Genomic DNA, 17,316 nt, shown 5'->3' on the forward strand with positions numbered 1-17,316 from the left:
CGATAATAATGATGCTGATCATGGGATTTCGAGCATCCCCGAAAACCCAAGGATGGCTGGCTCCACTATCTGATAGTGTGAATTTAGTCTACTGTCTAGTATGTACTAACGTTAACTACCAACCGCTGAATCTCGTCCAGCTCTCTGATTCAGCGAACATCTGATCCGGTCGCGCGACGCCATGTGATTGGAAAAGTATTCACATACATGATTCATGGGAAACTGGCGCGGCGAAAATAGTCCATCTTGAAGACGCGCTCAGAAATTGAATGCCTCAATTTATGGCGCACTCATTATTCTGCTCGACAATGAGCGGGCGGGTGGTTTGATCTGCCACACTAACCGGGCTTGAAGAGAGGACTGAACGCAATAGAGGAATTGCTTTTCGCTATTCCCCGTCCGTGCTACGTTTCGTTTACATTGGGCACCAAGTGAGATCTGAATACGAATGCAAGAAGGGTCGCTATCGATCATCTAATGTGATGTGAGCAAGATATTCGATTCTGTGGAGCATTGACTGGGAATCATAATGCCTCCTAGGGGTTAACGTTGCTTTCGGCCAGCAAGTCTGAGCGTCCAATAGACTGGTTTCTCGAATAGAGCAGCAAGTCAGCAACATCGAAGTTCCTGTCGTCGATAACGTAGTGGAACGTGCCGATTTGGTTGGATTTACTCTTCTAATTATTATGCTTTTAACAGTGTTGAGCGATGGTAACTGGCGCCTGGGCAGTTGTAGGGCTAAGAGCGCTGAGTTCTAGGTGGCCTGGAGGGTCCACTTGGCCCGGGTACGAATAATGCATGCTGCCGTGGTCGGCGATCAACCATTGTTCCATTGCGGTCGAATCTGGCCGAGCATAGGCTATCCCTTTTCTTGACTCACGTATGCTGCACAAGTCTGGGTTGTCGAGGTGGAGAACAGCACCGCAGACTAAGAAGTTCTAACCCCAGTCCAAGCGAGGGAGAGCTCCTAGAGGCTGGTCTTCCTCGGTGGCTGGCCCCATGCATTTGCCTTTTGCAACCAGGGCGATGGATTCGATAGAGTTCTGTCATGTCATTGTGCGACTCTAAATACAGGTTCACGGCAAATGCCACGTACCAAGAATATTTCTCCCTTTCGAATCCGTGGAGGTCGTTGGCTTGAAGGACTTGAAGCCAGCCCGGGCCATACGAATGTCAAGAAAAGGGTATGGATCGAGCAAAAGGCGAGGACGCGTAGGCTTCGAGGCCATGGCTGTGCATCTTCTTTCGGGATCTGACTGTATTGCTGTATATGGACTACTAAGCCTCGAAGCATTCATGAACATGTTAAAAATGCCAAGAGAAGTAACGAGAATGATGTATCAGAACCGTGCTGTACGAAGTAAAATTAACCGTGACAAAGCCGCCTCATCACGAGATCGCCGATTTAGGGCTCTCATTGGCTGATCCCGACCGGCAGGACCAAAAGTACCGTATGCGCGTTACGTTGTTACATGCTGGGTATGGTACCACGGACTTAGGACTAGTCCGCAGTAACCTACAGTTTCTTTCATGCCACCTGCATACCTTGGCTATACTACTTGCTACCCGCCAAAGTTCGACACTACCTCCATAGACCTGCCCAGGAACGACCGAGCCCATGAAAACCGCATCGCATCGCATCGCACCGCGTCAAGCAGTCTAGTTTAGAAGCAAACTCGACCCGCTTGCTGGCTGTCATAGAGATCGACCGTTCCCCCACGACTTCCCCGCCACCCGCCTTGCTTGCTTCCTCGCCAGTAGATATCCTGTCGAATCCTCCCTCCGTGTCACCTCATCTGTCGACGATTACTAGCCCTTTCGATTCTTCGTATTGAGTCGAGTCAGTCATCTGCCCGGCGACTGCTCTGCGGATCGGAAAGCGCGCCCCGAAACCACAAGCCATTCATCACCATCACTGGGACGGAAGTGCTTGCTGCGATACGAATCGAAAACATTCTCTTCAACATTTATCACAATGGCAGCGCCGGGCTACCCGAATGACCCAACATCACCTAGTGTGATGCAGGGTGGTGATTCTGGTGAGTTTCCAACTTCCCTTGTTGCTTCATCTACTGTGAAATGGTTGCATGATCTCTCTGTGTTCAATGCTTGTTGGCCAGCTGTTGATTGCTGCGGCTATGAAATGTGTTTCATGCTTTGTACCTTGTAACCTCTTATCTTACTTTGGCACCATCAATTCAACCGAGACTGATTTCATGGTTACTTCTAGACGGAGGCGAACCAAGCAAACTCAACATGGGGTTTCTCAAGATACTTGGTGGGGTGCAGAAGAAAACTACAAGAGGTTAGCTAATTGACCTTCGCGACTATGTTTTGTTTCGGCCAAATTGACCCTTTACAGATGGACAACCCGCCAAGCGGCGAGGCCCGAAACCCGACTCCAAGCCAGCTCTCACGCGACGACAAGAGCTTAATCGCCAGGCACAAAGGTTTGTTTTGCAACCAAAATTGATGATGGACAGTGACTTATCTACCTTTATCTAGAACCCACCGTGAACGCAAAGAACAATATATCCGCGCATTGGAAGCTGAATACTCCCGATTACGTGAAACATACGGTGTTGAAATCAACAATTCCCGGCAACAGCTTCAACAACAACATGATGCGCTGCAGCAATTGAAGGACGAAAATGATCAGCTTAAAGAGATACTAAAATCATACAATATCTCATTCGAGCCAGAACTAGAGCGACGTAAAGCTGCTTTGGCGGCGCGTAAAGGATCGATATCTACAACTAATCCCTACACTGCCAGCACGGCAGGCTCTCAGTCGACAGGGTTTCCATCTCAACCCACGTTCCTCACAACACCCCCGTCAAGCCTCAGCTCGCCACTGAGTCCTCGAAGCGGCGGGGAGCGAATTGGATCGCGAGGTGAACCACCTGCGTCGTACAACTACGGTAACACCGGTTATCACGCTACCCCGAGCCAGGGGTCCCATGAATTTTCCGGCAAGGTTGACAATGCGAGCGCGGTATCTCCGTATCCCGGCATTTTCGATGAGGATCCCCAATTGGGAATCGACTTTATACTTCAGCTGGAAGCACCTTGTCGGGTGCACACGGAATATCTTTGCAGAGAATCACACAAGGATGTTGAAAAAGAGTCATTTTTCTCCGGCCATGCCTTGATGGCTTCTTGCCCACCCCCCAGCCATATCGAGACAGTTCCTGAGGGCAATGATTACCCCCACCAAACATACGATCTCCCGACTCCAGATTTAGAGAAACTTCTCAACCTCAGCAAGCAGCTTATCACCGATGGACAAATAACGCCGATCATGGTGCTCCAGAGCTTAAAAAACCACGAGCAATACCGCTCTCTCACGCGAGATGATGTCAAGACCATAATAGAGACATTGAATGCGAAGATCCGATGTTATGGTTTCGGTGCCGTGATTGAAGATTTCGAACTGCGTGACTGTTTACAAGCTGTTTTGGGCACTAAATTGTACTACGGCCGCACTCCCCCATCACGAGTCACAGAGGACGCTGTTATGTATGCATAGTACGTTTCTTATATTCGGTCCCCATGATCTATCCAATCATCTTGTTACTATTTCTTATATTTTGATGACACCAATTTATGGACGGCATATTGATATCCAACTTTGCTATTTTATCTTTTCCTGCCTTGTTTAATAATGTCAACTTTCTGAAGGACCACGCCACGTCCTGGTTCTTACAAGTGATTACGTCTTAACGTTAATCTATGTACATATATACCTGTTTACTCGCTAAAGCTTCAACTCTTTTGCCAAGTCTGTCAGCTGTCTGTTTGCTCACTTTCGGGTTTATTTCCTTGAGTCCTCATCTTTTATCAACCAATGTCTTTTACCGGACGAAGAGCCACCCCTCCATCTCACTGAAATTTTTGAATAATTTCTTTCGTTTTCTTTATCATCCCTGTAGCCTGAGCGGGGAATGTTGGGGTGTTCAGTTTGGTGAATATATCTGCTGGCCAATTCACCCTTCGACCAAGACATATCTTCTCTGCGGTATAAATCAAATTAATGACCGCCTTATTTACAGAGTTGTTGAGGATGGGAATAAACGTTGCTGGATAGGAGTGCTGGGACACCACAATGGCGAAAGTTAAATGAATATTGAACATTTTTAAGCTGCTTGGCTAGTGCCCAAACCGGTGTAGATACGTAAAAATGATTCTAAGATATCAACATCTATCCAAAGACTGATGTTTAGGTTTAGATATAAAAAGACTTTTCATTGATAAGAATTGGATCATGTCATTACACTTGACAAAAATGGAAAAGGACGTAAAGACACCACATCAGGAACGTAAATGGATATGCTCTAGTCAGAGAAAACGACAGGGGAGAGAAAAGGAAAGAGAAGATACTATTTAATTTGTCAACATCTTTTACTCTTCCTCCTCTTCAACTTTCGCCTCGGGCTCTTCCGCGGCATTGTCATCTTCCTCGAATGTGTTGGTAGGCACACTGTACAGACGCACGACTGGCTTGTTGGGGTCCTTGACAAGCACGTATTTCTTGATTTTCTCTTCAGTGTCTTCCTCTTCCTCATCGTCGATGCTGCGAATGAGATCGACAACTGTGCGCACAATACCCCATCCGTTTCCGAGATTCAAGTTCATTTGTGTGGCAAATTCGCGAGGCTTGTAGCCGACGACACCCAGGACGACATGTGACGCAGAAGAGCGTGGGTTGCTGCGCGACACGAAACCGAGCTTCATGTGGTCGGCCTTGGCGAGGATGGCTTGGGTCGTCCAGCGCGCAAGTTTGCAGCTGTTGTTCTTCATTTCGGTTGCCACGACGGCTCCGCGCTGCGAGGCTAGCTTGGTACGCCAGTCTAGAGCGCCACCGGCACCTTGGGCTTTGTGATCGAACTCGTTCAGGGCTTTGATCACGATGTGTTGATCAGGACCACTGGAACTCTTGATGAAAGCGTCGACCTCAGTTCGAACGATCAGGTTGAGAGGCTCCTCGTCCTTTTCGAGAGACAGGTCGAAGCGGCGGTACTTGTACGCCTTCGATGCAAGAGGCTCGGTCTCTTCTGCAGCGTTGTAGAAGGGGTTCGGGCTAGGGAATTCAACCTTGTCCTTAGAGGACTCGAGAACAGTCTGGAGAGCAAAGTTGTGGTTGATAACAGTGGCTTCCAGAGCCAGAGAGCCAGGGCTGTTCAGGGTTTCTTGTTTGCCGCCGGTTTCAGAGATTTCGAGAGGAGCATCGGCAGCATTCTCGTTCACTGTGACGAGATCAATCGAAGCACCCTCACGCTTGTCGAAGTAGATCTTGCCGCCTTGCTTGATGATGACGAGGTCCCACGAGTAAACACTGCGAGGAGCACACATGAGCATCGACAGGATATCGGCAGTCGCAAATACAGTAGCCTCGCTCTTTTCAGATAGGTCTTGAATGACTGGATCTGATGATGTAGTCACATTGTAAGCAGCGCGGTCGAGGGACTGCAGCTTGCGCTCAGCGCCCTTGACAGGGGGCTTGTCGTACGATCGGTCGTACGCGTAGAGGAAACCGTAGTTTTCAAGATCCTCGCCATCGGGAGACTCCAGATGGAGTTTGGACAGGCGGTTGAAATCAACTTCTTCAAGGAGAGCCCACTCTGGTCGAATGTTGACTGAGCTGTCACGGTTGCGCTGCGGCTTGTCGTAGTCCTTCCAGCCGAAGCGGCGTCCACGGCCACCACGTCCACCACCTCGTTGATCATAGCCACGGTCTTGTCCACGACCACCGCCACCAACTCTTTGGAAGCCAGCTCGTCCACCACGTTGCATTGCGCCACGTTGGCCACGTCCACGGAAAATGGTACCACCACCACGTCCAAAGCCTCTCGGTTTGGCAGATGTACGAGTGTTGTCGACAACAGAGAAGGACGACTCATCTTCAGCAACCTGGATAGCGAAGAGACTGGAAGAGCCAGCACCGTACACCTGTTGGTCTACGTGTGCGTTAGTATGAAAAAAGTTTTACGGGGATTAGTGTTTATAAAGGCACTACTCACCACGGAAATTACGGTTGTAATTTTGACGCCCACCGCGCTCACGATCTTTTCCTTCAGTAGTCCAATCGGCCATGCGACCAAGCTTATCGCCCTTGGAGAAAGGAGCATAAGGAACACCGTCGAGGATGTTTTCAGACAACGTGGGGGGGCCCCATTCCTCTCCAGAGGGGAGAGAGGAGACAATGTCAGAAATCGAGATGGGAGCCATCTTGATCAGATATTACGCTGCGGAATCGGCGGAATCTGATTATAGCAAAAAGGAGCTTTTCCAACCTCCAAAAACAGAAAGGTCAAGGAGGCTCGAGAACGGGGATAATAGTATTGTATTATCGACGCTCGGCAATATTTCGATGTCTTTTGTGCCTCGCCGCCTAGTGGGGCGAAGTCTTGGCAAGCCTCTCCCACCGCCTTCGTTCTGCCAGCATCATATATAAAGCTATTAAGTTTGTACTGGCAATAGAAAGCATTCCAAAACTGACATGAGCATGTCCTCGTGGCCGATAGATCTAGATCAGGGCTAGATAGACATGCGAGACCTCGTATTCAATCTCAGAAAAGCGATAGGGCTACCCCTGGTGGGGATCTAAACTGGGATTCTAAATTGTAGAAACAAGATGCCGAGTGAAATTCAGTTACAGCCACGAAAACAGTGCATATATTAATTCTAATCGAATTAGTTCCAAGCAACACTAACGGTAAGCTAAGAACATGCCCAATCAACAGAATACACAGTAGTAGCATTGCGTACTGATAAAATCAGCCATAGGCGAGTCACGGGGTCTGCGGTATGACGCTAGCGGATGCGACTGTCTTAGACGTCGAGACCTCTTTGAACCTCCCCAGTTATATACTACACCACCACCTGCGTGTCCTCGAACCAAGCGATAGAAGCACACTGTTCCCGGGTGCATGGATCTAATAACTCCTTGATTTATCCCGCAACTCCGCCATGCATAGCTGCTCTCGCTAATCGATAATCCGAGTTCAATGATGCGAAGTTAGCTGCTGACCTGGTCCACTGTCTCACCCTTGGACCTCATTAACGACATGAGTTACGCATACTCTCGCGGCGGTCCTGGTGCTGCATCGAACCGATCCTATTACGATGAGTACGATGAAGAAGAGGAGACCCTGTTGTGGCGCGCCAGCATTGCGGTGTACTCATACGCTCGTCATTCGGCTTCAGAGTCAATTGAAGATGTGAAATCGCGGTTTGGCTATGGACGACGACCACGAAAACTGAAGCCATTCTGGCAGGAGGTCGGGTCTACTTTGAAAGCGGCTCTTTGCGTTGCGAATTTCCTGGCCGCCATCTGGATTTTCACACTGTGGTGGGGTGAGAGGACGGTTTTCCAAGAAACCATTTCACAATGTTATTGGGATTCATGGGAGAAATGGGTATGTTTGGATATTCCATGGTAAGAAAATATTTGTTAACAATTCCAGCCCGAAAACGCGACACCACACCATATCGTGTTCATAGCCGATCCTCAGCTCGTTGACCCTCATACATATCCCGGTCGACCGTGGCCCTTGTCCACCTTGACGGTGAAATTCACAGATCAGTATATGAGAAGAGCGTTTTCTTTGATTGAGCGACAACTTGTGCCCGACTCAGTCCTGTTTTTGGGGGATCTTTTCGACGGCGGCAGAGAATGGTCGACTGCTACAAGTACGAGCCCGGAGGAGCAATACAGGAAGTACGGCGATAAATTTTGGATCAAAGAATATAATCGATTTTCCAAAATATTCTTCCGCCAATGGAACCAACCACCTGTTCATTCCGCAGGGGAAGCTCGAGGCCGAAAACTTATAGCTAGTTTGCCAGGAAACCATGATCTAGGATTTGGGAGCGGAGTCCAAGATGCTGTCCGTCGGCGCTTCCAGGCATATTTTGGCCAAGGTAATCGTGTTGATATCCTCGGGAACCATACGTTCGTTTCGATCGACACTGTTTCATTATCTGCCATGGACCAACCCGACCCAAAGACTGGTAGCAGCGGCATTGGAGCAGGCGATGGGCATCTACCAAACGAGGAGATCTGGAGCCCGACTGAAAATTGGCTCAGAGAAGTTAAAGACATGAAAGCACGAGTGGAAACTGAAGAGCTCCGTCTTCAACGCAACCAAAGCGAAGGATTTAAATTCAAGTCGGGCATACAAGGGGGTTCGACAGACACTATCATCCAAAAGGCTGAAATTGAGTCACAGGGGTTTCCAACCGTCTTGCTTACGCATGTACCTCTATACCGGAAGCCCGCAACACCCTGCGGTCCTTTGCGCGAGCGCTTTCCTCCATCGTCCACAGATCCTATACCTGAACAGGACGAGCGGAATGCACTCAAGATTAATGGCGGTTATCAATACCAAAATGTTCTCACCCCGACTATCTCTAATGAAATAGTCTCTAAGATTGGCTCTGATATAAGCCACGTCTATTCAGGAGATGACCACGATTATTGTGAAATTGTACATAGGGAATTCAGTGGCTCCCCGAAAGAAATTACCGTGAAAAGCTTATCCTGGGCAATGGGGGTAAGACATCCTGGTTTTGTTATGACAACACTATGGAACCCAATCGATTTGAATACGGGCAAGTCTCTTGATAATGCACCAACGGCAACCATCCAAAATCATCTCTGTCTCCTCCCCGACCAGCTCGGCGTCTTTATCCGCTACGCGCTAGTTTTCTGCCTCACTATCGCTGTTCTATTTGTTCGAGCCGTGGTCATGGTCTTCCTTTCGTTTGGAAAGTCACCAGAATACGAGCCAACCCTGCCTTTTACTGAGCAAGACCACTTGCACATGCGTTCGGGAAGCCGTAGCGCAGTTCCTCCATCTCTCAGCGTCACAAGCGCTACATCCGGAGGAGATGCTCGATTATCTAATCGCAATTCAGCCCGCGACCTTGCTGCTCTAGACTCAACCAAAAGTCATCACATCGACGAGGATGTGTATAGCAGTACACAACGATACGACGAGTTGAAAAACGGAAATCTGCATGATGATGACGACAAATGGAAGAGCAAGGTGTCTCTTAAACGTCAATCGGGGCGTGGTTGTACTGGCCCTGCATCAACTACAAGCATCTTCACGCGAGAGCTAAAGAGCAGTATCAAACATGTCGCTTTTATTGTTTTTCCTTTTTATTTCTGGCTCATTTTTAGGTGGTGATGGTCTTGTACTCGTCTGCATGTAGCGAGCATCTATAGGAGTAGGTGTTGATAAGTGAGTTTATTGTCATTGATGATTGCTTCTGTAATTCAATTTAGCGTGATACTCTACATGTAATTGTTAAGCTATATCTATTTTCATTGCATACATGTAAGGAATGATCGGAAATCTTTTTCAGAAAATATAAAGCAAGGCCTACAGACTTCCGGCTTCAGCCTCGGATGAATTGACGGATCATCCAAATACATGGATAGTCACAGGAGAGATCGTCAGGCTAACCGCTCTAAGGAGCGGTTAGCTGTGCCCTGGAAAGCTGCAGCAATAAGCGGCGACCAGCAATTGATTGCTGTATCCTCAGCAATCATCGCGTGTATTAAAACGCGCTGAAAAGAACAAATCACTCAAAGCCACTAGTAGCTAAACCCATTACTCATATGATTGTTTTCTCTAAGAAACAAGACATAGCCGTATTTAAATGATTCTACTTTCCTTCTCAGGTTTGTGAGCTACTAATATGCCCATGAAACCCTTTCTCCTTCTGTCGTCGCGGCGTCAGCATGCGCTGTGAAGGCGTGAACGTTGCGCAAAAACAGTTAAAAGGTCTACGTTTTAATGCTATTGATCCTGGAGGAAAGGGTTGTTATCCCATTCTTTCACGTGTGCACGGCTGCGGATAGTCATCCCTGTCAGCACGGATGTCCAACTCTCGAGGTCAACCTGAGGATATGGAAATAAGCTTACTCGCTGGGACTCCTCGGATGAATCTCTTCGCCAGGGTCGAAATAGTTCCACAAGCTAGTTTCACGAAAGACAAAAGGATCATTTATGCCTTGCGGGTGGCTGCGTTCGACCCTTTGAGGGCTCCCGCCAGGGTTGGGACTATCGATATGCTTTTCCTGATCACTCGCAGAATCATGACCCTGGCCGGTGAGATTAAAATCACTCATTAATGAGTCACCGCTATTGCAAGATTGCCGTCAGCATGCCGATAAAATTCATATTTGTCATCATAAAAGACGTACGAGAGTGAGATCCCCACGTTCACTCCTTCTATTTTCATTCGAGCGTTTATTCGATCGATAAAAGGTTGAAGCTTCGGGTCCAACATTGGATTCTCTACCCCCTTTTGAATATGGTCCCACAAAACACTGCACTGCTGTGGATCTATATCTGGAACGCTAGTGTCACCCTGGATGTTATCTTGAAGGCGGTGTTCTTCCTCTGTAGTTTCAGGAACGTTATCAGAGTAGATGCTTCCGGCCAGGGATCTAGTGCTTCCCGAATGCGAATCGTTATTGCTCAAAGTCTTTACTGACTCGTTTCCCTCAGATTCACCTCCATCTCCATCGATATGCCCCGCAAGAGATATCTGCGCCAGCGACAAAAGGTGTGCCGCGACATGACTTATCATCTCCCATCTAGGTATATCCATACTCTGTTCTTCAGAACAAAAAGGACATTCAGCAATCATGTTAACCTCTGGTAGTTGTTGATAGCATGCTGCAGCTATGTCCTCGAGATATGCAGGTTCAAATTGCTCTGCATGATGCTCATACATGTGCTCTTTGAATCCAATCTCGGTATCAAAGTAGGGAGTGGAACTATGATCACGGTCCATACATGTCCACCAGTTCACAATATGCTGACTCTTCATGTGGTTAATCCAATCCTTTCCGGACTCAAACAACGTATTCGGTGTGGGACACGGTTCCAGTACACAAACATACGGCATCAGATCTTCGATAATATGCCGCCTTCGCGATAGTCAGTAGGCTTGTTTGTAAATTCTAGTCAGAAGAACAAAACTTTACTTCCATCTCTCTCCAGTTAACTCTCCCACTGAACACACTAGGAAGCAATATGGACACTCAAATTCATTGAGATGATCTGGTGCCTTTGGTGGTGCTGGAATATCCAAATCATCATATTTCACATCATCACCTTCCGAGTTCTCTGCAGATTTTATAGAGTATGCTTTGGGCATTCGGTCAGGTTCAACTGTGGTTGCTGTCAAAAGAGATAAATTCATTCGCGGATCACGGGGCGATTTTCTTGGACGTTTGTTTGGTTTGCTTGGAGAAACCGAGCCTGTGACGGTGAATGTGGCACTTAGAGTTGACTTTGGTGCTGGTGATTGTTTGTTAGTATTGTTATTTATTGGTGTGTTCTTCGCTTTCCGGGCTCTCAAGTAAGAAAAATGTTGTTGGCGCAAGCAGATGCTATCAACAATGCGACTCTTCAGGCTGTTACTCGCCCTTGAGTCCTTTAATCGGAAATCAATAATCCTCTCTGCACCTTTCCTAAACCCTTCTGTGAGATTTACTCCATTCTCATCATATTCGACATAACTAGCCAGCTTAACAAATCTGCGAAGGATTCCTGACCGACGTACCGCACGAGAAAAGCGGAAAATACCATCCAGGATCTCGCTAATAACATCTGGAAAAGAGGCAAATTCTTCATCCGCCGATACCATTGTGATTTTGGAAAAAGAAGACTGTTCTGAAGAAATATATAATCGTTAGGGCCAAATCTGACGTCCACCCTAAAGCAGCAGATAAGCATACTGATGAGGTTGCTCTTCAGGTCATCCAGCAAATCTATCAAGACCGACTCTAGAAAAGGTGCATTCCGCAGCCTCCAGTCCATCGAGGCCCGCGTTGGAGCGTAGATGAAGTTATTCGCAGTCCACAGGTTAAACCTGAAAACCTGGTTTTCTGCACCTTGCATAAGTGCTGTCTCGTGATCGGCAATAGCTTTCATCCATTTTTCGAAGAGACGATCACATTGTGCAGCCCCAGTAGCGATGGCCATCAGACTGGTTCACAGTGCGCGGGAATCCAACTGCGTGATTCAAAGACAATGTGTATTTATTCTCACACCACAAAGAGGCTGAAAGACGAGAGGTGTCGGCGGGGTAAGCGCGCGAAAGCCTTATTGTAGTTCCTATTGGCGAAATGCGCTGTGATGAGCTCCCGCTAAGCCTCGTCAGCAATTAATTAGCCAGCTGAATGAGGGTCTACATGTCAGATAATAAACATTCAATACAAACAAGATACTCGGTCTCGACATCATTGTCTTCCACAGTGAATCACAAAAGATGTCCCATTTTAACATTTCAGACCAAAAACATGAATTCCACCTGATGAATCTAGTTGCGGATGTCTCCGCAGTCCTTGGAGAAGGCTTCAAGGAGGGCAGACATTTGCCTGCCCCTCTTCTATATCGGGATCTCCGAAAAGCTCTAGCAACAACGGTCCTTGAAATTAAATCTGTTGAGGTCGTCGAAGCCTTGGGGCAGTCAAAAACCTTGCAACATTCTCTAAAACAAGTAGCGAAGGCGTTGAATAATGTCTTGCGTTGGGACTATTTAAAGGCAAAGTACCAGCAATTTGTAGCAGAAGAGGCAAACAAAATCTCCCGTCGGATGACCTTCTTGCCATCATGGCTTACTACTTCTTCTGAAAGTGTTAAACAAGATGTCGACAAATGGGCCAACGTTCCTTATCCGAGATTGGAAATGCTACGTGAGCTCTCTATAAGCCACTTTCGGGGAGCTCTCAACATGGCAGATTTTCTATGCGATGAACGACGAGCCATAATAAACCTGACGGACCAGGTGAAGGAATGGAATGACCAAATTGATCAGATTTTCTCCGGTGAATCACTAGACGACGACAATGATCTGACTCATAAAAAATTTCCAAAGCCCATTATCAAAGAAGCAGCGTTTTGCGGGAAGACCAGCATTCGACACCTTTCTCAAACCCTGTACGAAACACTTCATCAAAATCTGCCGTGTCGATTCGAAGATCATGACCATAATGGCAGACTTGGTGTTTGCGAAGGAGCAAAGTTCTGTCTTGATCCCCAGTGGAGTTATAAGGACGCAGACTCATCGCGCGACAGCTTTTTTGTACTTCTGACCGGCCCTGACATGATCCAAGAATGTCGAGTGTATTTGCATGCAAGCGGGTAAGATCAACTCTCCCTTTTATACCTATTTCACGACCATTAATAACTCTCTATTAAGGGTTGGAAATAATACAAATACACTTGTATGCCTCGTCGACCATGAGATTTCTCGGGCCTATTGCCTCCAGCTTAGCAGAGACAAGCATAATCAGTTATGGGATCAACAACTGGCGCAGCAGCTCGAAACCCTACAGCCGGACGAACAGTATATCGAGAAAAGCCTTGGCAAGCTACTCCAAATCGTGAAGCCTACGTACGCTGCAAAGCGTGTTCTTGGTGTAATTTTGGCTCGCTCGATGTTACACCTTCTCGATGGGCCCTGGATACGTCGGTCATTAAACATTGATGATATCTCGCTCTACTGCAAACTACAAAATGACCAGCCATACCCATTCTTTGACAAGGTCTTCCTGTCGACATCATTCAAGACTGCGGATAATAATCAGCAAGTGGAAGCTCGTAACTCTTACAGTGTTCACCCTTTCCCGACAATTCTTGCCCTCGGTATTGTTCTAGCAGAGATTGAGCTGGGCGAGGAGCTCGACGCCATTTATAACCAGCCAGCCTTTACAAAGTTGAAAAAAAGGCCATTCGATCTAGCCAAGAGCCTTTTACGAGAATGTGAGCTTCGATTTCATTTAGAGTCCGGCCTGCTTCGAGCTGTCAAGTACTGTATAGATCGTACCTCCTTTCTTCGCTTCACCAACACTAGCAACGAAACGCTCTTTGCAGATCAAGAATTTGTCAACGCGTACTACATGAGCGCTGTCAGACCATTGGAAGAGGACCTCGTGAACGGTGCCAAGTGGACCTGGAACGAGGTAGGTTTGCTTCAGCGCCGTAATCTCGATGACGAAGGAGTGTGCAAAACGATCATCAAGTTAGGACAGGGTATCGAGACAAGTCAAAATAATATTTTGCAAGAACAGGTCGGGCAAACATTTGGACAAACCCTGGGAGGTCCCATGTCATTCACACTAGTCTCAGAAGAAGTTAATGGTTTTGTACCTGACTATCGACAGGATAAGCCTCGTAGGTCAAAACCCCCCGCATTTTCTAGAAAAATTGAGACAAAAATTTCTAATGTGAATGAATTACATTTGAAAGTGTCTTTGAACCAAAATACCAGCCAGATACAGAGGCCAAAGAGTCGAGATGACTTTGAGATCGCGATTATATGCGCACTTCCTCTGGAAGCCAATGCGGTCCTGTGTACATTTGATCAACATTGGGATGAAGCATCGTACACGTACGGCAAGGAATCGAATGACCGAAACTCTTATTCTGTAGGAGTGTTGGGAGGGCGAAATGTTGTTCTGGCTCATCAACCGGGAATTGGAAAAGTTGCCGCGGCCAGCGTTGCTGCTTCCTGCGCCACAAGCTTCAAGAATGTGAAACTTGCTCTCGTCGTTGGTGTCTGTGGTAGTATTCCTCTGAAAAGCAACAGGGAAGAGATCCTGCTCGGGGATGTTGTTATTAGCAAAGGTGTAGTACAGTACGACCTTGGCAGGCAATTCTCTGATCGCTTTAGACGAAAGATCAGTGTGGAAGAGTCGCTGGGCAGGCCGAATGCATCAATCTGCTCTCTGTTAGCAAAGCTGGAGACTGCAACATACCGAAAGAACCTGCAGGACAAGATCACCGACTATCTAAATGAACTCGACAATGATGGGCTGTTTTATCCAGAACAAGATATGTTGTTCAAACCTTCCTATCGCCACAAACACCAAGCATCTCAATGCTGCACAGTGTGTGAAAACTGTATAAACGGTACGGACCCTATCTGTGAAGTAGCCCTCGAGTCGATTTGTCAAGACACAGGCTGCGATGAAGCACAATTGATTCAACGGCGTCGGCAGAATTCAAAGAATAAGCCGATGGTTCATATTGGCTTGATTGGATCTGGTGATATGGTTGTCAAGTCCGGCACGTACCGGGACATGGTTGCAAAGGAAACTAATGTTATTGCTTTTGATATGGAAGGTGCCGGAGTCTGGGACACCTTTCCTTGTGTGATCATCAAAGGGGTATGCGATTACGCCGATAGCCATAAAAACAAGCTTTGGCAAGAATATGCAGCAGCCACTGCTGCCGCCTGTGCGAAAGGTTTCATCCGGCATTGGTGACAATGTTGATTACCCACACAAATTTGTATATAGGTGGGCCAAGACAGTGTGCGGACGGTGAGAGAGGCTTGAGGCATAAGAGCGGCGAGCCTCAAGAACTAGATCGGGACGGGTACCTACGATGTCCCCTGTGACTATCCATGTAACATTCAATTTCTGAAGTTCGATGATTTGTCATTGTTTATATAGTGAGCATATCGATATTTGTAAGTTTAAATTTCAACTTCAAACTCCTACTTCAACTTCCTAGGGGTTAGATTTGGGATTAGGGTTAGTATTTGAGAGCGTATGTAAAACTTGAAGTTTCAGAGCCAGGGTTTGGGAACATTATTAGAATGATTGATAGGGAGGGTCATTGGCTTGTTTTTATTCTTTTTGAGCTTCTTCTTCTGCTGTATGCACCCTATCTTACTCCTTTTGAGCCTTATAACCCGGAGATCTGTCTATAATCTATCATGATTAAACAGAAAAAAGGCATGCAGTGCAACACGATACTACACAGCGGAATGGCGAGTCTAGTGGACACCGAACCCGAAGTTGCCAACTAAAACCAACGCATATTAACTTTAGTACTTGGAGAAAATCATATCTGTACAGTTTCCAATTTTTTCATTAACGACAATTTTTCTGAGCGCTTAGAAACAGATCTCCGACATCAAGGCCTATCGGCCTCGGGGTCCTGTCCCACAAATGGCCCCCAAATGTTTTGCAACTGGCCAATTCTTCTCTCAATCCAGTGTGCAGAATTTTCAAAATCTTGAATGGCCATCTCGTGCACGAATTCTTGATACATCTCTGCAGGTTGTATTTGTGTGCCATCTATTGCGAGGACGCGTTCTTGATACTGGCGGTAATATCTCATCACATCTTGTACGACTGTGGCCCAGTTACTGTTGACTTGGGCATCATTACATATGTAAATAGCTTGTTGCCTGGATTACTGTCTGAATAGCAGTAATTATATCCTGTATATACTGGGTATCTGTAATGTTAAACCCATTACTGGTCCACAGCATATCAGACATGGGCAGGTATCCCACCGAGACTTGAGCTATATAGCCATTCAGATTACTATCAGCGTTCACCAAAACACTTGGATTGATTTCTGACCCATAGGCATTTGTAATACTAATTGGTCAATTGGCCGTCTAGTATACGGGTCATTTGGATTCCACACGATATGGTCCTTAAAAGAAATAGCCGTTTGGGTATAGATATCCTTCTGGGAGCACGGCGTATGTACTACATGTAGCGAGCGGGGGGCGGCGAGATTTAGTCGTGTTCTCCATCTGCGTTTCGCGAGTAATTTGCTACTTGACGAAGTGCCTCCAGCTCTGATGTGTGCCGATATGACCAACTCTTTGCCCTGTCTGTTGGAAGGTCACGCTGTGTAAGCCTTGCAAATAGAGTGGGGAAAATATGTTTTATATCCACTTTGAGTGGCTCCGCTGACTCCTTTGACTCCCACAGCCAGACAAGCGATCTTGACGTTGTACGCGAATCTAACAACTCTTGATCTATATAAAGAAATGAGTCTAATCGTAGACCAGAGGGGAACTCATTTCCGTCTTGACTAGAGGAAAACTGACTCCGAAGAGCAGCAGGCTCAGTATAGGCCACCCAATGCAGTGTAAACTTGTCCACCGCAGCTTCGTTCATTAATTACGGTTTAAAATGCAAACCGTGGTGAATAGCGGTTTTTATTTGCTCTCTAATGGCGCAGATTCTGGAATGTCCCTGAAATAAATGACCAATCCACATACAGACATATCGGTGAGACCTAGGACGTGCTGCCGTCAAGGTATTCACAGGGCATAACCTGACATTCCGGATATCATTATCGGTGTAGGTCTCATAGGCCGCGTTTTGGCGGCCGATCCACCTGTGGGTCACGGTTTGGGAACCCGCCTTGGCGACTTTGAGCTCTTTGTTGTGGCTGCTGCGTTTGCTCTATGGACAAGATCTCGATCTTCTGGGATAAGCCGCACGCGCTCGCTCAGCAGTCTTCCAGCTTGGTTCCG

The 17,316-nt window shown here is 47.0% G+C and overlaps 7 protein-coding genes across 7 annotated transcripts; 4 read left to right on the forward strand and 3 right to left on the reverse strand.

Annotated features, from left to right (window-relative positions):
* Positions 1-2,256: 2,256 nt before the first annotated feature.
* BGW36DRAFT_400182 (uncharacterized protein) lies at positions 2,257-3,529 on the forward strand (the record flags this gene model as incomplete). The annotated part of the gene is made up of 3 exons (XM_046218608.1): positions 2,257-2,305; positions 2,363-2,450; positions 2,506-3,529. The coding sequence occupies 3 exons, from the start codon at positions 2,257-2,259 to the stop codon at positions 3,527-3,529; spliced, it is 1,161 nt and encodes a 386-aa protein (XP_046068080.1).
* Positions 3,530-3,630: 101 nt separating this feature from the next.
* BGW36DRAFT_41428 (uncharacterized protein) lies at positions 3,631-4,260 on the forward strand. Its single transcript, XM_046219286.1, has one exon. The coding sequence runs from the start codon at positions 3,733-3,735 to the stop codon at positions 4,117-4,119; it is 387 nt and encodes a 128-aa protein (XP_046068081.1). The 5' UTR covers positions 3,631-3,732; the 3' UTR covers positions 4,120-4,260.
* On the reverse strand, positions 4,113-6,352 carry BGW36DRAFT_348191 (putative eukaryotic translation initiation factor 3 subunit EifCd). The gene is made up of 2 exons (XM_046213261.1): positions 6,021-6,352; positions 4,113-5,957 (listed from the first exon to the last, which is right to left on the reverse strand). The coding sequence occupies exons 1-2, from the start codon at positions 6,226-6,228 to the stop codon at positions 4,402-4,404; spliced, it is 1,764 nt and encodes a 587-aa protein (XP_046068082.1). The 5' UTR covers positions 6,229-6,352; the 3' UTR covers positions 4,113-4,401.
* A 715-nt stretch (positions 6,353-7,067) lies between these two features.
* BGW36DRAFT_431317 (putative manganese ion homeostasis) lies at positions 7,068-9,194 on the forward strand (the record flags this gene model as incomplete). Its single annotated transcript, XM_046220968.1, has 2 exons — positions 7,068-7,418; positions 7,467-9,194. 2 exons carry the CDS (start codon positions 7,068-7,070, stop codon positions 9,192-9,194), a joined length of 2,079 nt encoding a protein of 692 aa, XP_046068083.1.
* A 205-nt stretch (positions 9,195-9,399) lies between these two features.
* BGW36DRAFT_386928 (uncharacterized protein) lies at positions 9,400-12,084 on the reverse strand. The gene is made up of 5 exons (XM_046217059.1): positions 11,762-12,084; positions 11,006-11,696; positions 10,217-10,948; positions 9,936-10,154; positions 9,400-9,861 (listed from the first exon to the last, which is right to left on the reverse strand). The coding sequence occupies exons 1-5, from the start codon at positions 12,006-12,008 to the stop codon at positions 9,810-9,812; spliced, it is 1,941 nt and encodes a 646-aa protein (XP_046068084.1). The 5' UTR covers positions 12,009-12,084; the 3' UTR covers positions 9,400-9,809.
* A 210-nt stretch (positions 12,085-12,294) lies between these two features.
* On the forward strand, positions 12,295-15,295 carry BGW36DRAFT_304447 (uncharacterized protein; the record flags this gene model as incomplete). The annotated part of the gene is made up of 2 exons (XM_046211972.1): positions 12,295-13,169; positions 13,228-15,295. 2 exons carry the CDS (start codon positions 12,295-12,297, stop codon positions 15,293-15,295), a joined length of 2,943 nt encoding a protein of 980 aa, XP_046068085.1.
* Positions 15,296-15,912: 617 nt separating this feature from the next.
* Positions 15,913-16,331, reverse strand: BGW36DRAFT_386932 (uncharacterized protein). Its single transcript, XM_046217060.1, has one exon. The coding sequence runs from the start codon at positions 16,155-16,157 to the stop codon at positions 15,951-15,953; it is 207 nt and encodes a 68-aa protein (XP_046068086.1). The 5' UTR covers positions 16,158-16,331; the 3' UTR covers positions 15,913-15,950.
* Between the last annotated feature and the right edge of the window lie 985 nt (positions 16,332-17,316).

This window comes from Talaromyces proteolyticus, assembly GCF_021365285.1.
Source record: "Talaromyces proteolyticus strain PMI_201 chromosome Unknown BGW36scaffold_11, whole genome shotgun sequence".
NCBI classification, from domain to species: Eukaryota; Fungi; Ascomycota; class Eurotiomycetes; order Eurotiales; family Trichocomaceae; genus Talaromyces; species Talaromyces proteolyticus.

Coding starts and splice junctions, on each gene's coding strand:
- BGW36DRAFT_348191 (XM_046213261.1), bottom strand. CDS start 6,228: ATGGCTCCCATCTCGATTTCTGACATTGTCTCCTCTCTCCCCTCTGGA. Junction 5,958..6,020: donor TTACAACCGTAATTTCCGTG/GTGAGTAGTGCC, acceptor ACGCACACGTAG/ACCAACAGGTGTACGGTGCT.
- BGW36DRAFT_386932 (XM_046217060.1), bottom strand. CDS start 16,157: ATGAGATATTACCGCCAGTATCAAGAACGCGTCCTCGCAATAGATGGC.
- BGW36DRAFT_41428 (XM_046219286.1), top strand. CDS start 3,733: ATGTACATATATACCTGTTTACTCGCTAAAGCTTCAACTCTTTTGCCA.
- BGW36DRAFT_386928 (XM_046217059.1), bottom strand. CDS start 12,008: ATGGCCATCGCTACTGGGGCTGCACAATGTGATCGTCTCTTCGAAAAA. Junction 11,697..11,761: donor CCTGAAGAGCAACCTCATCA/GTATGCTTATCT, acceptor ATATTTCTTCAG/AACAGTCTTCTTTTTCCAAA. Junction 9,862..9,935: donor CATCCGAGGAGTCCCAGCGA/GTAAGCTTATTT, acceptor GACTATCCGCAG/CCGTGCACACGTGAAAGAAT.